The sequence below is a fragment of the Neophocaena asiaeorientalis genome, unplaced genomic scaffold (assembly GCF_003031525.2).
Source record: "Neophocaena asiaeorientalis asiaeorientalis breed wild unplaced genomic scaffold, Neophocaena_asiaeorientalis_V1.1 scaffold119, whole genome shotgun sequence".
In the NCBI taxonomy this organism is placed as follows: domain Eukaryota; kingdom Metazoa; phylum Chordata; class Mammalia; order Artiodactyla; family Phocoenidae; genus Neophocaena; species Neophocaena asiaeorientalis.
In genome coordinates, this window is record NW_020175821.1 from 1,561,765 (window position 1) to 1,575,662 (window position 13,898).

Sequence of the window (13,898 nt, forward strand, 5' to 3'; positions counted from 1 at the left end):
TTTATTTATTTATTTATCTCCCCCCTTTCTTACATAAGCAGTAACATATCATACATACAATTCTGACTGGTTTTTTTTGTTTGTTTTTTTGGTCACACTGCGCAGCTTGTGGAATCTTAGTTCCCTGACCAGGGATGGAACCCTGGCCACAGCAGTGAAAGCGCCGCCGAGTCCTAACCACTGACAGCCAGGGAATTCCTGATTCTGACTTTGTTTTATACTTTACAGTGGATCCTGTAGATCACTCCTTGTCAGTAAATATATACTTCATTCCCTTTTACAACTGCATAGTGCTCTACAATGTGGATGTCCATGGTTTATATTATTACTCCCTGATTAACTGCAAATTTGGTTGTTTCCAGTCTTTTGCTATCAGAAATATTCCTGGTATGAATAGCCATGTGCATACATATTTTCTATTTTTGCCAGTATATCTTTGCAATAGTTCCTATAAATAGAATTGCTGAGTCCAAAAGGAAATGCTTATGTAATTAAGCTAAATATTCCCCAGTTCTCCTCTGTAGGGGCCATATGACTGATCTTTGCATTCCCATCAGCAATGCGAAGCATGCCTGTATTTTCACAGCCTCATCAACAGAGTATCTCGACAAACTTTTGAATTTATGCCCATCAGATAGGTGAGAAACGATAACTCAGAAGTTTTCATCTGAATTTCCTCTGTTGTAAGTGAAGTTACACTGTTCTGTGATTTAACGAAACTAGCTCTCTCCCTCTTGACTCCTTAGAGTGACCTCACCATGATTTACATGGTAAAATTTCAGGGAATCCAGAAAGGTCTCTTTAACTAAGTTCCACCATATCTAACTCATATGTTTGGAACTTATTGCCTGAAGGAATAAAAGGAATAGCTTAGAAAGGGAGTTACCAAAGCCATCTTTGTTTTGGTTATAACTAATAACAGCAATGACTTTCAATTATTGTGTACTAGGAATTGATTGTTTTTTATGCATTATCTCACTTAATTTTCCCAAGAATCCATGAAGTAGGTAGTTATCATCTCATTTAGAGCTGAGGAAAGTGAGACTGATATTAAATAAGTTAGAAAGAACATAGGGCTAGTAAATGGTGGAACTTGGATTCAAAACCAGGTATAATTCTAAAGCCTTTGCTATTACTCTCCATATTGTAGTAGCTAAAGGCAAGCCCTGTCTCTAAATCTCCTGAACTTGGGGGTGGAGATGGAGAGAGGAATATAAGATTAAGATGAGCTTGGGGAGATAAGGCAGTTCAGATTACTGATATCCTATTCCATGATTCCCACCTACCGTCAGGTATTCTACGGAAAGACTTCCATCCAGCAGTTTTTCAAGTAAATCTTCATTGACCAAGGTAAATTTTTGTCCCACAAAAGCTAAGACTCAGAAAAGAAAATGTAAGTTACAGAAAATTTTATTAGCATCTACTGATCAAAAATAAGTATATGGGACTTCCCTGGTGGTTCAGTGGTAAAGAATCTGCCTTCCAAGGCAGGGGACACGGGTTCGATCCCTGGTCGGGGAACTAAGATCTCACATGCTGTAGGGCAACTGAGCCTGCGTGCCACAACTGAGCCTGCACGCCTCAAATAGAGAGCCCGTGTGCCACATACTACAGAGCCCAAGCGCCACAACTAGCGAACAGAAAAAACCCTGCATCCCACAACTAGAGAGAGGCCTGCGCGCTGCAACGAAAGATCCCGTATGCCTCAGCAAAGATCCCACGTGCCACAACTAAGACCTGAGATAGCTCCAAAAAAAAAAAAAATAGTGTATGTTGCCCTCTAGAGGTAAATTGATTTTTGATAAGGAAGCATATTCAGAGTTTGTGTAGGGTCTCCTTGAAAATGTCATCTCACCACAACCTTCAAGAAATGAATGACTTTTCACTTTTACTAGCCTTCCACATTAAGAAAATAAAGTGATTCAAAGTCTCAAGTAAGATATTTGACTCCTATTTTTTTACCCTAAATTCTGGTAGAGCAACATCAGAGGTCTATAGTCTCCCAGGAAAAGTTCATAAACTGCTAATGGGACTCCTGCTCCTACCACATCCTAATGTAAATTTTTCCTACAAACATTTATGAGGTATTTCCAAAAGGAGAAGAGAAAATATAACTTGGAAATGGTGAAAAAGGAAAAAGAAAAGGCAAAATTAAAAGAACTCTAGAACATGATCTGCTTATCTTGAACTAATTTAAAGTAAACTCAATTACATGAGTAGATTCCCCAAATTGTAGAATAAATCTCTTACATAAATTCATTTTACATCTCAGGAAATTCCACAATACATTGATTATTAATATCTAAACTCTATATTTTGCATGTCAAGAAACCCTTTGGGTTTTCCTATTCCTCAGACTATTTTCCTAACTTTATGGAGGTTTGAGAGGATAACAGGGGTCAGGCTGACAGAGTCACAGATCAGAGCAAGGAGTAAAGTAAGAAAAATGCTGGAAAAACCAGGTAGCATCTCAATTCCTTCAGAATAGTCTTCATAAAGTGGCATCATTATTATGTTGGAAGTGAATTCACAAATCTCACACAACTTCTGGTGTTAAATAGAAAGACATTCAGAGTTATTTTTGTTTGTTATTATCCACATACCTAGAAGCTGAGGAAAAAAAACCTGATGCACACTTATTGACTCTAGCACAGACTAAATTAGCTTTTCTCTTTGTAGTAGACCTGTCTCAACTTACCTCAAGCTTTTGTGAATCAGATAACCTGTATGCTTACACTTTAACTGTGTATATTAAATAAAGAATCTGTCCTTTTAATCATATAGGATTCAGACAAGAGCCACAAAATTTTAGTTAAAAATCACAGGTTTATTTTTTTATTTTGAAAAAGACATAAAAGTCAAAAAAGCAAAAATAAAACCCAAAACAACCAGGTGTATCAATAATTGTGACATATGTGATGTAAAAATATATATATATATACACATATATATGTATATATACACATATGTGTATATATATATACATACATATACTCATATATATATATGTTTGACAATACATGACAAAGCTTAGTAAGATGTTTGAAACCAAGGCTGGGCTTGAACAGATTTCTAATGAAATACAACTAAATGTTTTGCTTAAAGAGTCTATGCAATGTTCAAGAAATTATGACCACTCTTCTATAACCCATTTGCAAAGGTCAGCAAAATAGGCTTCAAGACGTGTTTTTTTAGCAGGGTAGTTTTGGGTAATGATCCTGTTCCCTTATGAACAACTACTTAACTCATCCACTATGTTGAGGTCTTCTTGCCTTTAAGAGTGTGATGAATACAAGGATGAGTGAACTCCAATGATACAGCGAATAGGACAGTATAAAAATATTGAAGCATCCATTTAAAGCAGAAGAGGGGACTTCCCTGGTGGTCCAGTGGTAAAGAATCCACCTTCCAGTGCAGGGGATGCAGGTTTGATCCCTGGTTGGGGAACTAGGATCCCACCTGGTGCAGGGCAACTGAGCCTGCGTGCCACAACTACTGAGCCCTCGTGCCTCAACTAGAGAGCTCGTGTGCCGCAAACTCAAGAGCCCATGTGCTCTGGAGCCCGCACGCCACAACTAGAGAGGGAAAACCTGCACACCACAACTAGAGAGAAGCCTGCGGGCTGCAACAAAGAGCCTGGGCGCCACAACAAAGATCCCGCATGCCACAACTAAAACCTGACGCAGCCAAAAATAAAATAAATAAATAAAATAAAAATTAAAAAAAAAAGCAAAAGAGAACCCCAAGTCTCAAAATAAGCCAAGGGTAGTTCTACTACTGATATAAATGAAAGCATCCTGAGACTTAGTATACCACTCCCTTTTATATGCATAATAATCTCAGGTAAAATATCTGAGCAATTTGTAAGGTAAAACCTCTATAAGTTTTACAATAATGTGCCTTTTTCTTTGCTTTGCTCTACTTTTCTTCTTTGCCTATTTCTAAGGCTGCCAGTGAACACCCTCTGCAATTGCTTAGTGTGTCAGGTCCCCAAGAGCCCCCTCCCCACCTCCTGGGTTTGATGATATGCTTGGAGGAGTCATAGGACTCAGCATAAGACTGTACTCATGGGTATGATTTACTACAGCAAAAGCATACAAAGCAAAAGAGCAAAGGAAAAGGTGTATGGGGCAAAGTCCGGGGGAAACCAGGCACAATCTTCCAGAGTCCGTGCCAGTGGAGTACCACAGGAGGTGCTTAATTCCCCTAGCAACTGAGTTGTGACATGCGTGAAATGCTGTCTACCACAAAAGCTCATTAAAGATGCAGTGCCAGGGTTATTATTGCAGGAGTCACATAGGTACCTTCTGCCTAGCACATACCAAAATTATCAAAACACACTGTACAAACGCCTTAGTCACAGCAAGCAACTCGTATCAGTGAGAGTGGAGGGAACCCTAGAAATCTAAGTTCCCAGATGCCAGCCAAGGACCAACCTTACAAGCAGGCCTTTCAAAGCATAGCGGTCAGGTCTGCTATTTTGCTGTTTTTTGCATACTTAGTGACAATCTCACAGGAATAAGCAACAAACTTTCAGATTCAAGACTCTTCTAACCCAGAAACAAGCATCTTTTAAAAAAACAAAATAATAAAGTTTGTTGCCTAAGATATGGTTAATGCACTCATGTTAATTATAGTTGTATTTGAGGTTTATTGAAAAGTGGAATGAAAATACATGAAAAACAAAAGAAAATTCAGTTTTGTCTTAATGAACTTGGAATCTCGGTATTTCAATATAAAGAGGGCTCTTTCAGTATTGCTAGTGGCAAAGTCTATAAATACCCATGTTATAATTGACTAGAAATGGATTTCACATGACTACATATAATGAAACAAAAATAAAAAGTTGATAATTACTTTTCATTAATAGTTTGAACATTAATTTTAGAAATAAAAGGTTAAGGAGGCACTGTAACATCATATTTATGAAGAAAATTTTCTTCAGCTAATACTCTGGGGATACAAGAGGAAATTTCCTTCTGTTGTTCTCGCCACTTGAGTATATTCTCTGCCAGTTCTGCTGTCTCAGCCACCAAAATATCCATCTCTGCTAAGGCTGTGCTCTATAACATTTGAAAGAAGGGGAAAACAGGAGAGAAATCATCTGTCATTAATACATTACTATATCATAAATAATTATGACACCAAAAGTTGACAACTCATCTTTTCCAGCCCCTTAATACAAAGGCTCCTTAAAATTGTGCTGTCCTACATGTTTTTCTTTGTGAGTTCATCTCTCCTTTGTCTTCAATGATCACCTCAATGCAGATGACCCTCAATCTATATTGTCAAACCTAATCTTCTTCCTAAAATTTAGTCCTACATTTCAGTTTGCTGGAAATCTCCATCTAGATGCATATTCAATATCTCAAGCTTAATTTAACCACAGTTCAACAAACCATGACTGAACATTTACTGTCTCTGCAAGACATATCAAAAAACAAACTCATTGGCTTCTTTAATCTCTTGATCCTACTTATCCTCAAGTCCCCAAGGCTAGAAACTTCATTCTTTGGATGTGTCCCTTGTCCAAATAGTAGCCACGTGCTAGAAATTTGACCTCCAAAAATCTACACAATCCTTTGTATTCCTATGCTTTAAATCTTTTATCTGAATGACTGTATTTATTCTCCAAGTTCCTCTGCCTTTTGTTCCTCTGCCTAGTCCTCTAACCCACAGTTCATCAAACTTTAATGTGCATAGGAATCACCTGAGGAACTTGTTAAAATGTAGATTCAGATTCTGAAGGTCTAAAGTGAATGAAGTCTGCAATTCTGCATTTCTAGCAAGCTTCCAGGTGATGTTGATGCTCTGCCCATACTTTGAGTGACAAGCCTCAGTCTACTTTATCCAATATTTTCTCCATGATTAAGGTACAGTCCTGCTCAAGTCAACCCTCTGTGCCCTTCTCTAAAAAACAGAAAAAAACATCCAGTGATTCCCCAGTACTCAGACAAAGTCTAAACTTCTTAGTCTGGTTTTCAAAATATTCCATAAACTAACCCCGAGTCAATCTCCCTCTCAATACCTTGAAGCACCAGCCAAAGTGGAGTACCACTCTTCCCTCAAACTACCTGTGCTCTCTAATTTTCATGGCTTTCCTCACATTGCTGCTTTCGGCTGAACTACTCTTTCTGATGCACATCCAGTTTTCACTGATTCTTCAAGATAGAGCTTGCTATTAACTCCTATTTAAAACTTTATTAAAGTATTCCTACTTCCTATCCTATTCCTAATCTCCCTAAAGTGAAAGTAATCACCCCCTTCCCTGTGTTAAAAGACAGCATCTTCTTTATAATTCTCTGCTGCACTCATTGTGCAAATACAATACTATAAAGTAGAGAGTATCTTATACTTTCTCTCACCAAACCTTGAGAATTTGAGGGCAGGGATTGGTCATATCCGTTTATCTCTCATGATACCTATAGCACAGTCCCTTGCACAATGAAGATAACACATATTTAATAAATATTGGAATAAAACAATGTAAAATGACTTCTAAATAAAGAAAAGGCATCTTGATTTAAAAAAAGTAATTTGCTCATAATATTAGCCAACAAAAAAGTTAGACAAGGAGATCACACATTTGAGATTCTAGTATAAAAGAACTAAAGATAGCTAAAAGCAATGTGAAAGGAGTTGATGAGGTACTTAAATGCTATTGGTAATACTCACCATTTTCTTTAGATTTTCATCTAAATGAGGGACATTTCTAATTATTTCAAGATGATCTTCTAATCTCTCAATGAAAGTTACTGCCAACTCCAGCAAATGCACCATGTATCTGAAGGAGGGAGAAAAAAAGTCAACTATTTTTTTTTTTAGTTCAGGTATTTTGTGTTCTTTTTCCCTTTAATTAGGACTTTTAATATGAAATTAAGAGAATTACAATCCACCCAATGAGCCTTTAATAACCTTTCTGCATTCATGGAAATATCAGTGATAAAAAAGGTTCTTCTTCCGGGCTTCCCTGGTGGCACACTGGTTGGGAGTCTGCTTGCCGATGAGGGGGACGCGGGTTTGTGCCCCGCTCCAGGAGGATCCGGCATGCCGCGGAGCGGCTGCGCCCGTGAGCCATGGCCGCTGAGCCTGCGCGTCTGGAGCCTGTGCTCTACAACAGGAGAGGCCACAGCAGTGAGAGGCCCGCATACCGCAAAAAAAAAAAAGAAACAAAAGGTTCTTCTCTTTCACTTTAAACAGGAATTAACTTTTCATCCAAACACAAAAACAGAAAGAGACAACACTAATCATATCTGTAGCCCAATCTAATGTTAGACAAACATCAATGTTAATAATTTTCTCATATAAGTAAAAAATTGGGACTTCGGCGCAGTGGTTAAGAATCCGCCTGGGGCTTCCCTGGTGGCGCAGTGGTTGAGAGTCTGCCTGCCAATGCAGGGGACACGGGTTCATGCCCCGGTCCAGGAAGATCCCACATGCCGCGGAGCGGCTGGGCCTGCGTGTCCGGAGCCTGTGCTCCGCAACAGCAACTAAGCCTGTGGGCCACAAACTACTGAGCCTGTGTGCCACAACTACTGAAGCCTGCGCGCCTAGAGCCCGTGCTCTGCAACAAGAGAAGGCACTGCAATGAGAAGCCCATGCACCACAACGAAAGAGTAGCTCCTGCTCGCTGCAACTTGAGAAAGCCTGTGCGCAGCAACGAAGACCCAAGGCAGACAAAAATAAAATTTTAAAAAACTTTAAAAAATAAATAAATTTTTTAAAAAGAGTGAAGAACTTAAAAAAAAATTTCTCCAGGTAAAACCTCACTCCATTTCAATCTACACATTCTTGGTGAAGGGTGAAGACAATAAGGATAAATGTACTTCACTGAAATAGCCTACACATGAAACTACTTTGAATCTTTGTATTTGCAAAATGCCTTAAAACTATTACTCAGTTCTTCTGATATATATAATGTATAATATACACATTAATGATATTTAACTACACTGAATAGATACTGAATATATGCACAAGAATGGGATTTGTTTATTTATTATTTTACTGCAAGATAAAAGATCTGACACTTAGAGGAAATATTGATTTGCTCAGGGTCAGTTAGTGAGGCACTGGTGGAGAAAGTTAGCAATCAGATCCCCAGATGACTGCTTTTTAATTTTATTGTTATTTATTATTAATAATTACCTACACCTTCAATTTGATACTTTCCATACTCCTATGAGAAAGAGAGCAATAGAAAGCATCCCCATTCTATGGATTGGGAAACTAAGGCAAAAACTTAAATCATTTGCCCAAGGCTTTGAGGCATATAAACAGCAGAGGTGAGATCAGAACTGTTATTTTTCTCCTTTTAGTTGACATTGTTTTCATCTGTCCCTGCTTAAACTCCCCCAACAGAATTTTTATATAGAGGCAACATTAATGCAACAATAAATTTACATCACAGAAAGCTGTCTATACATAATAAAAATGATTTTTATCCACCTTACTATATGTTATGGATCTAATTTCTTTCATTAAAGTCATTATTTATAATTCCTAAGACACAATGGGCAAAAGGAATGTCTTTCTCTTAACCATTGCTACAATTCTTTAAAAGTAAAGGATTTTCTTTCTGGTTTAATGTATCAGCATTAATAATAATATTAATAGATACGATCACTCATATACTGTTTAATGAATTATGCTATGAAATAACTATTAGTCTAAACAAAAACTACCCTCAGGGAACATGTGTGACTGTTAATGTCTACTTTTTAGTCTAACCTGTGATAAACAGCTTCAATAGGCAAGTTTTCTTGGCACATGGGTTTCAACAGTCTTTGCCTGAGGGACCGCTTTTCTTTTAGCACCGCTTCCAAATGATTATTCATGCTTTGCAGAGTATGACACTTCTGTGCTACACAAACCAGAAACAGTAATTATAATTAGCAACAGGACAAGTTTTGAAGTCACTAATACTATCAATGGTCAAAAATTAATCCCACCATTTCTCTCCTAAATATCTCCCCTTTGCTGTCTTTAATACCAATACCAGTTTCATTTTCAACTATTTTCTCTTACTTTTCCTACTGACAACCCAATCTAGTGCTAAATTCTGTTTCCCAATTCTACTCCTAGTTCAATTTTTATAGCCAGAGCCATATTCTTCACATAAAGTGTCTGTCTCTAATATTCTATATTAGAGCATTAAAAAACAAACATTTGTCTTATAAGCTACTTTTATTTCAATATTTTCCCCAGAATTGTTAATGGTTGTCAGTTGTCTCTTCTTTTAAATTTTTATTTAGAAAAAATTTCAAACTTAAAAGTTTCAAGAATAGCTCATTGATTGAACTCTCATATACATTTCACCTAGACTCACCAACTAACATTTGGATACATTTTCTTTTTTTCCCCTTCTTCTCTACACGCCCATACATATATTTTTGCTAACCAATTTGAGAGTACGTTGCAGATGTCAGGACCTTTTACTCCTAAAACTTCAGCATGTATTTCCCAAAATAGGAACATTCTCTTATATAACTATACTACAAGTATCAGATTCAGATAATTTAACATTAGTACAATACTACCAATATTTAATACAGCCTATATTTAAACATCACCAAATATCCCAATAATGTCATTTATATTGAAAAAAATTTTTTCTAATCAAATATTCAATCCATGACTACCCTGTGCTTTAGCTGTCATGTCTCTTTAGGATCCTTTCATCTGGCAAGTTCCTCAGCCTTTGTCTTTTGAGCTCTACTGACTTTGTTAGCTTTGGGGCAATACCTGGAAAAATTATCCTAATTTTATAGCCTAGTGCTTAAAGTAATCCAAGAAAAAGTTGAAATTTCAATGATTACTCATTTAACTAAACCACTTACCCAAAAAGGAAGGATGGACAACATCTGCTGCATCTTTTTCTAGTCTTAGGAGTTCAATTTCCAGGTTTTTCTACATTAGAAACAAAAAAACACTTAGCTCATGCAGAAAGTAGCCTGAAGTAAAGGCTTTGATAAAAATGGTCTTTAACTCAGGAATATTTAAGGGGATCAGGAGGATGATTTGTTATGAGAGCCCAGAGATTTACTGAATCTTTTCATTTTGGTGTTCAAGCCCTGTTGCTGCTGCTGCTACTACTCCTAACTACTACTATGACCATTACTACTATTATTAACTACTGCAAAGAAAAGCCTATACGACTATGTGCTAGACACTGTTCTGCGTGCAAGAGGATTACTGCTGGAGCCAGTTAAGATTTTTTTCCATACTAGAGGTAGAAAGTAAAAACTCCAACATAACTTACCTGGTAGATTTCAGCTTGAATATCTGTGATCTGCTGTAGTCTGGAGAAGTTCACAAAGCAAGAAGTTGATTTCTTAGATATATTTAACATCTCCTATTGGTAAGTGAACAGAGAAAGCAGCAATGTCAGAGTTTATGTGTGTGTTGGAATAGCATGGCCATGTGTCTAAAATATGAGGATATATTATGTCCAACGCTGCCCCTGAAAAATGAAATACAGAGTAGGACAGTGCAATGTATATTTCCTGTTTTTTAAAACCTGCATCATCACAAATCTTTTGCCCAAATATTAATATTTTAAAAATAAGAAAAACAAAGAAGAAAATCACTTTGTACTATTTCTTAAGGCATCATGCACAATAGACTGGCATTGCTGATAGCTTACCAAAAAATTCTAAAGTTGAAATTGTTGGAGAATCACTTCTACACAAATGACCTAGTCTCTCAGACCTTCCTGGGGCTAAAATTAAACACTTCCTGGGCTATGGAATCATTCACCTGATTCATTAAATGACCTCTATTGGTTACAAGTCATTCATACTGTCTCTTTCTGCATTCTCCCTCTCTTAGATAAAGGAATGTTTTGTCCAGGCATAATTATTCCTTGAAAAAGCCTACCCCCCCACCTCCTTTTTATCCTTTCATTCTATATTATACTGCTTTCTTAAATTGCAGGTTATCTCAGAATAAGAATATTATCTTGTTCATCCCTTGGCTTCATCTATAATTTTTTCTATCCTCTTTTTCTTCTCTAGAATGTTAGCACAGGACAGAACTTCAGATATCATATAGGCCAGGGATTGGGAAGCTACAGCCTATGAACTAAATGCACCCATTGCCTGTTTTTGTATAGCTTAAGGGCTAAGAATGGTTTTTATATTTCTTAATTGTTGGAGAAAAAAAATCAAAAGAAAAACATTGTGACACATGAAAATTATATGAAATTCAAATTTTAGGGTCCAGAAATAAAGTTTTATTGAAATTCAACTTCACTCATTCATTTACTTATTATCTCATGTTGTTTTCATACTACAACAGCCTAGTTGCGACCCTATGGACCTAAAAGCCTCAAATACTTATGCTCTGGCCCTTCATAGCAAATGTTTGCTGACTGATGATAATCAATTTTATAACATTTATTGAGTTAGGCAATAGAAGATTCAAGGATGAACGAAACAAGCTCTCTGCCCTTAACAAGCTCATGATGGTTGGGAAGGAAAAGGTATTCCAGACAGAAAGAACTAAACATTATAAATGCTCAGTAACTGGGACTTCCCTGGTGGTCCAGTGGGTAAGACTTCGTGCTCCCAATGCAGGGGGCCTGGGTTTGATCCCTGGTCAGGGAACTAGATCCCTCATGCATGCCACAACTAAGAGTTTGCATGCCTCAACTAAAGATCCCATGTGCTGCAACTAAGACCCAAGGGAGCCTAAATAAATAAATATTTTAAAAAAATAGAACAAAGCTGAAACAAACAACATTTTCTATAAGAGTTGTATCATATCACATCACAATTTTAAGCATCACTCAATTTTTAATTCACATGGGAGGATGTGCACTTAAGGGATGGACTGCTTAAAGGGATCATATAATACATCATTTTGAAAGAATCAATGACAAATCCTTGTAATAAAAATAGGTTTTTTATATGTAAAGTTTGATTAAAGTAAAATCATGCTACAAATCTTCAAAGTTTCCTCACTGGGCCTAGCTGTGCAGTAAGATTATAAGAAGGTCTTTTCAAAAAACATTTATTTACTTATTTATTTGTTTATGGCTGCATTGGGTCTTTGTTGCTGTGCATGGGCTTTCTCTAGTTGCGGCGAGCGGGGTCTACTCTTCGATGGGGTGTGCGGGCTTCTCATTGCTCTGGCTTCTCTTGTTGCGAAGCATGGGCTCTAGGTGCACGGGCTTCAGTAGTTGTGGCACCTGGGCTCAGTAGTTGTGGCTCACGGGCTTAGCTGCTCCATGGCATGTGGGATCTTCCCAGACCAGGGGTCGAACCCGTGTCACCTGCATTGGCAGGCCGATTCTTAACCACTGCACCACCAAGGAAGTCCCTATAACAAGGTCTTATGGAGCTATGGATTGGCAAAACAGGTATCTGTCTAATTAGTGTTACTTGAAGGACCCTACGAAGATCGTCCCAAAGACAACCCGCAGCCCAATTCTCAGTCCCAAATGTCTTATAGTATGAATTTACCAAATTACTTTGTTACAGAACTGGACAATACAGGTGAGAGCACTAGGTAATCTGGTAGCAAGAAAACACAGGAGAGAAGTGAGGAAGGTGAGAACTGGGGAGTGCTGTGGTTATGTTTTGCCTATTTTCCAACGCATTCATTCCTACCCCTCGTTTCTCCCCAAATCCATAAGGTCTGGCTACTAGGTCTTCAAGTAATCTAGAAAAGTCCTTCAACAGACGTTTAAACTCTTTCAAGATAGTGTTACAGTATCTATCGTCTATTACAGTTCATTTTAGAGATGATATAATGTGTCAGAAAAGGGAGGGCTCTGGGATCTAACTCTACTTCACTAGTTGAGTCGCCCTGGACACGTTTCTTGGTCTCCTCAGGTCTTAGTTTCTGCATCTTAAAATTACTGTAAGTAGATAGTAGAATTCTCTAATGACTCTTCTAGGTATAAAAAGTTGTCTATTTTTCATAAATCTTTCATCATGTGCATGGTGCTAATCTCTGTAGATGGTTTTACCTTTTCTATTTTTCTCAGTTGCCTTTTTGGTGAAATTCCTCAACTTCCTCATTGTCTCAAATTTTCTTTCCCTTCTCTCAACCTTCTCCCATTCCCTTGTCACATCTGCCATTTCTATTCCATTATTCCCTCACATCTTCAATTTCTCCCTCTGATGGCTTGTTCCCTTTGGCCTATGAACATGCTCTTCCCGCCGAACCTAAAACTACCACCCCTTGGCTAATCTCCCTCTTTTCTCCTTCTCAAAATTAATTCCTTCCTCCAATCATGTTCCAAGGTCTCTCGGGTCTTTTTCACCAATGTTTTTTTGTCGTCCCCCCCCCCGGCCTTTAAAGATGCGTGCTTCCCTTGCCGCTCTCCTGTACCCGACGCCTCCCGTAATGCTTCAATATTTCACACAAACGAGCGTTCTTTGGGAACGTATGTTTTAACCACCTACCCGTTATTTCCTAACCCCGCCACCGATTACAATCTGGAGGCGGTATCATTGGATGAAAAAAGGCGGGTAACACTAGTCTTTATTACCGCCCAAGAACTGACCTGGGATAACTCGCCTGCCAGACACTTGAAACACCATCTCCTTAGAGCCCCGCTTTTGCAGAACCCACCGCGGACCAGTCACTTCTGCTGCCTACAAGGAGCTCCATCGGCCCCGACTCTAGAACAGCCCCCAGCCAGCACCCTCCCACCCACTCCCGCAGCCAGCACCACCACCTCACAGCTATCTTCTGTCGCCACCGTGGGCACCCCCTTAATGACGCCATCGCCCCCCACGCACCTGAGTAACCAACCCCGAAGCTACGAAATGTCCCAGCAGTAGCCCCGCAGCGTTTGGCTCGGACGCCGGGTCCCAAGGGGTCGCCTCAGCCATGGCTGGCAGCCGCCTTTCCGGGTGGCGCAGAGAGTGAGCGGAACGCACCGCGCG

At 38.5% G+C, this 13,898-nt stretch overlaps 1 protein-coding gene across 4 annotated transcripts; it reads right to left on the reverse strand.

Moving 5' to 3' along the window:
* Positions 1-4,631: 4,631 nt before the first annotated feature.
* On the reverse strand, positions 4,632-13,859 carry HAUS2 (HAUS augmin like complex subunit 2). Of its 4 annotated transcripts, XR_003001414.1 has the most exons (7): positions 13,752-13,859; positions 10,262-10,354; positions 9,840-9,909; positions 8,731-8,863; positions 6,676-6,784; positions 5,711-5,910; positions 5,010-5,063 (listed from the first exon to the last, which is right to left on the reverse strand). XR_003001414.1 is itself a non-coding variant. In XM_024732323.1 (6 exons), the coding sequence occupies exons 1-6, from the start codon at positions 13,842-13,844 to the stop codon at positions 4,899-4,901; spliced, it is 663 nt and encodes a 220-aa protein (XP_024588091.1). In that variant the 5' UTR covers positions 13,845-13,859; the 3' UTR covers positions 4,632-4,898. The 4 variants fall into 4 exon arrangements, 3 of the variants coding, with proteins under 3 accessions (XP_024588091.1, XP_024588092.1, XP_024588093.1); XM_024732323.1 differs by lacking the exon at positions 5,711-5,910 and having other exon boundaries at positions 4,632-5,063; XM_024732324.1 differs by lacking the exons at positions 5,711-5,910; positions 13,752-13,859 and having other exon boundaries at positions 4,632-5,063; positions 8,731-8,858; positions 10,262-10,356.
* Between the last annotated feature and the right edge of the window lie 39 nt (positions 13,860-13,898).

Bases quoted from the DNA above. Each gene is read 5' to 3' on its own strand.
- HAUS2 (XM_024732323.1), bottom strand. From the start codon at position 13,844: ATGGCTGAGGCGACCCCTTGGGACCCGGCGTCCGAGCCAAACGCTGCG. The intron at 10,355-13,751 runs GTGCGTGGGGGG...ACTTACCAATAG, and splicing joins CTTCGGGGTTGGTTACTCAG to GAGATGTTAAATATATCTAA. The intron at 9,910-10,261 runs GTAAGTTATGTT...TTTCTAATGTAG, and splicing joins TTCAAGCTGAAATCTACCAG to AAAAACCTGGAAATTGAACT.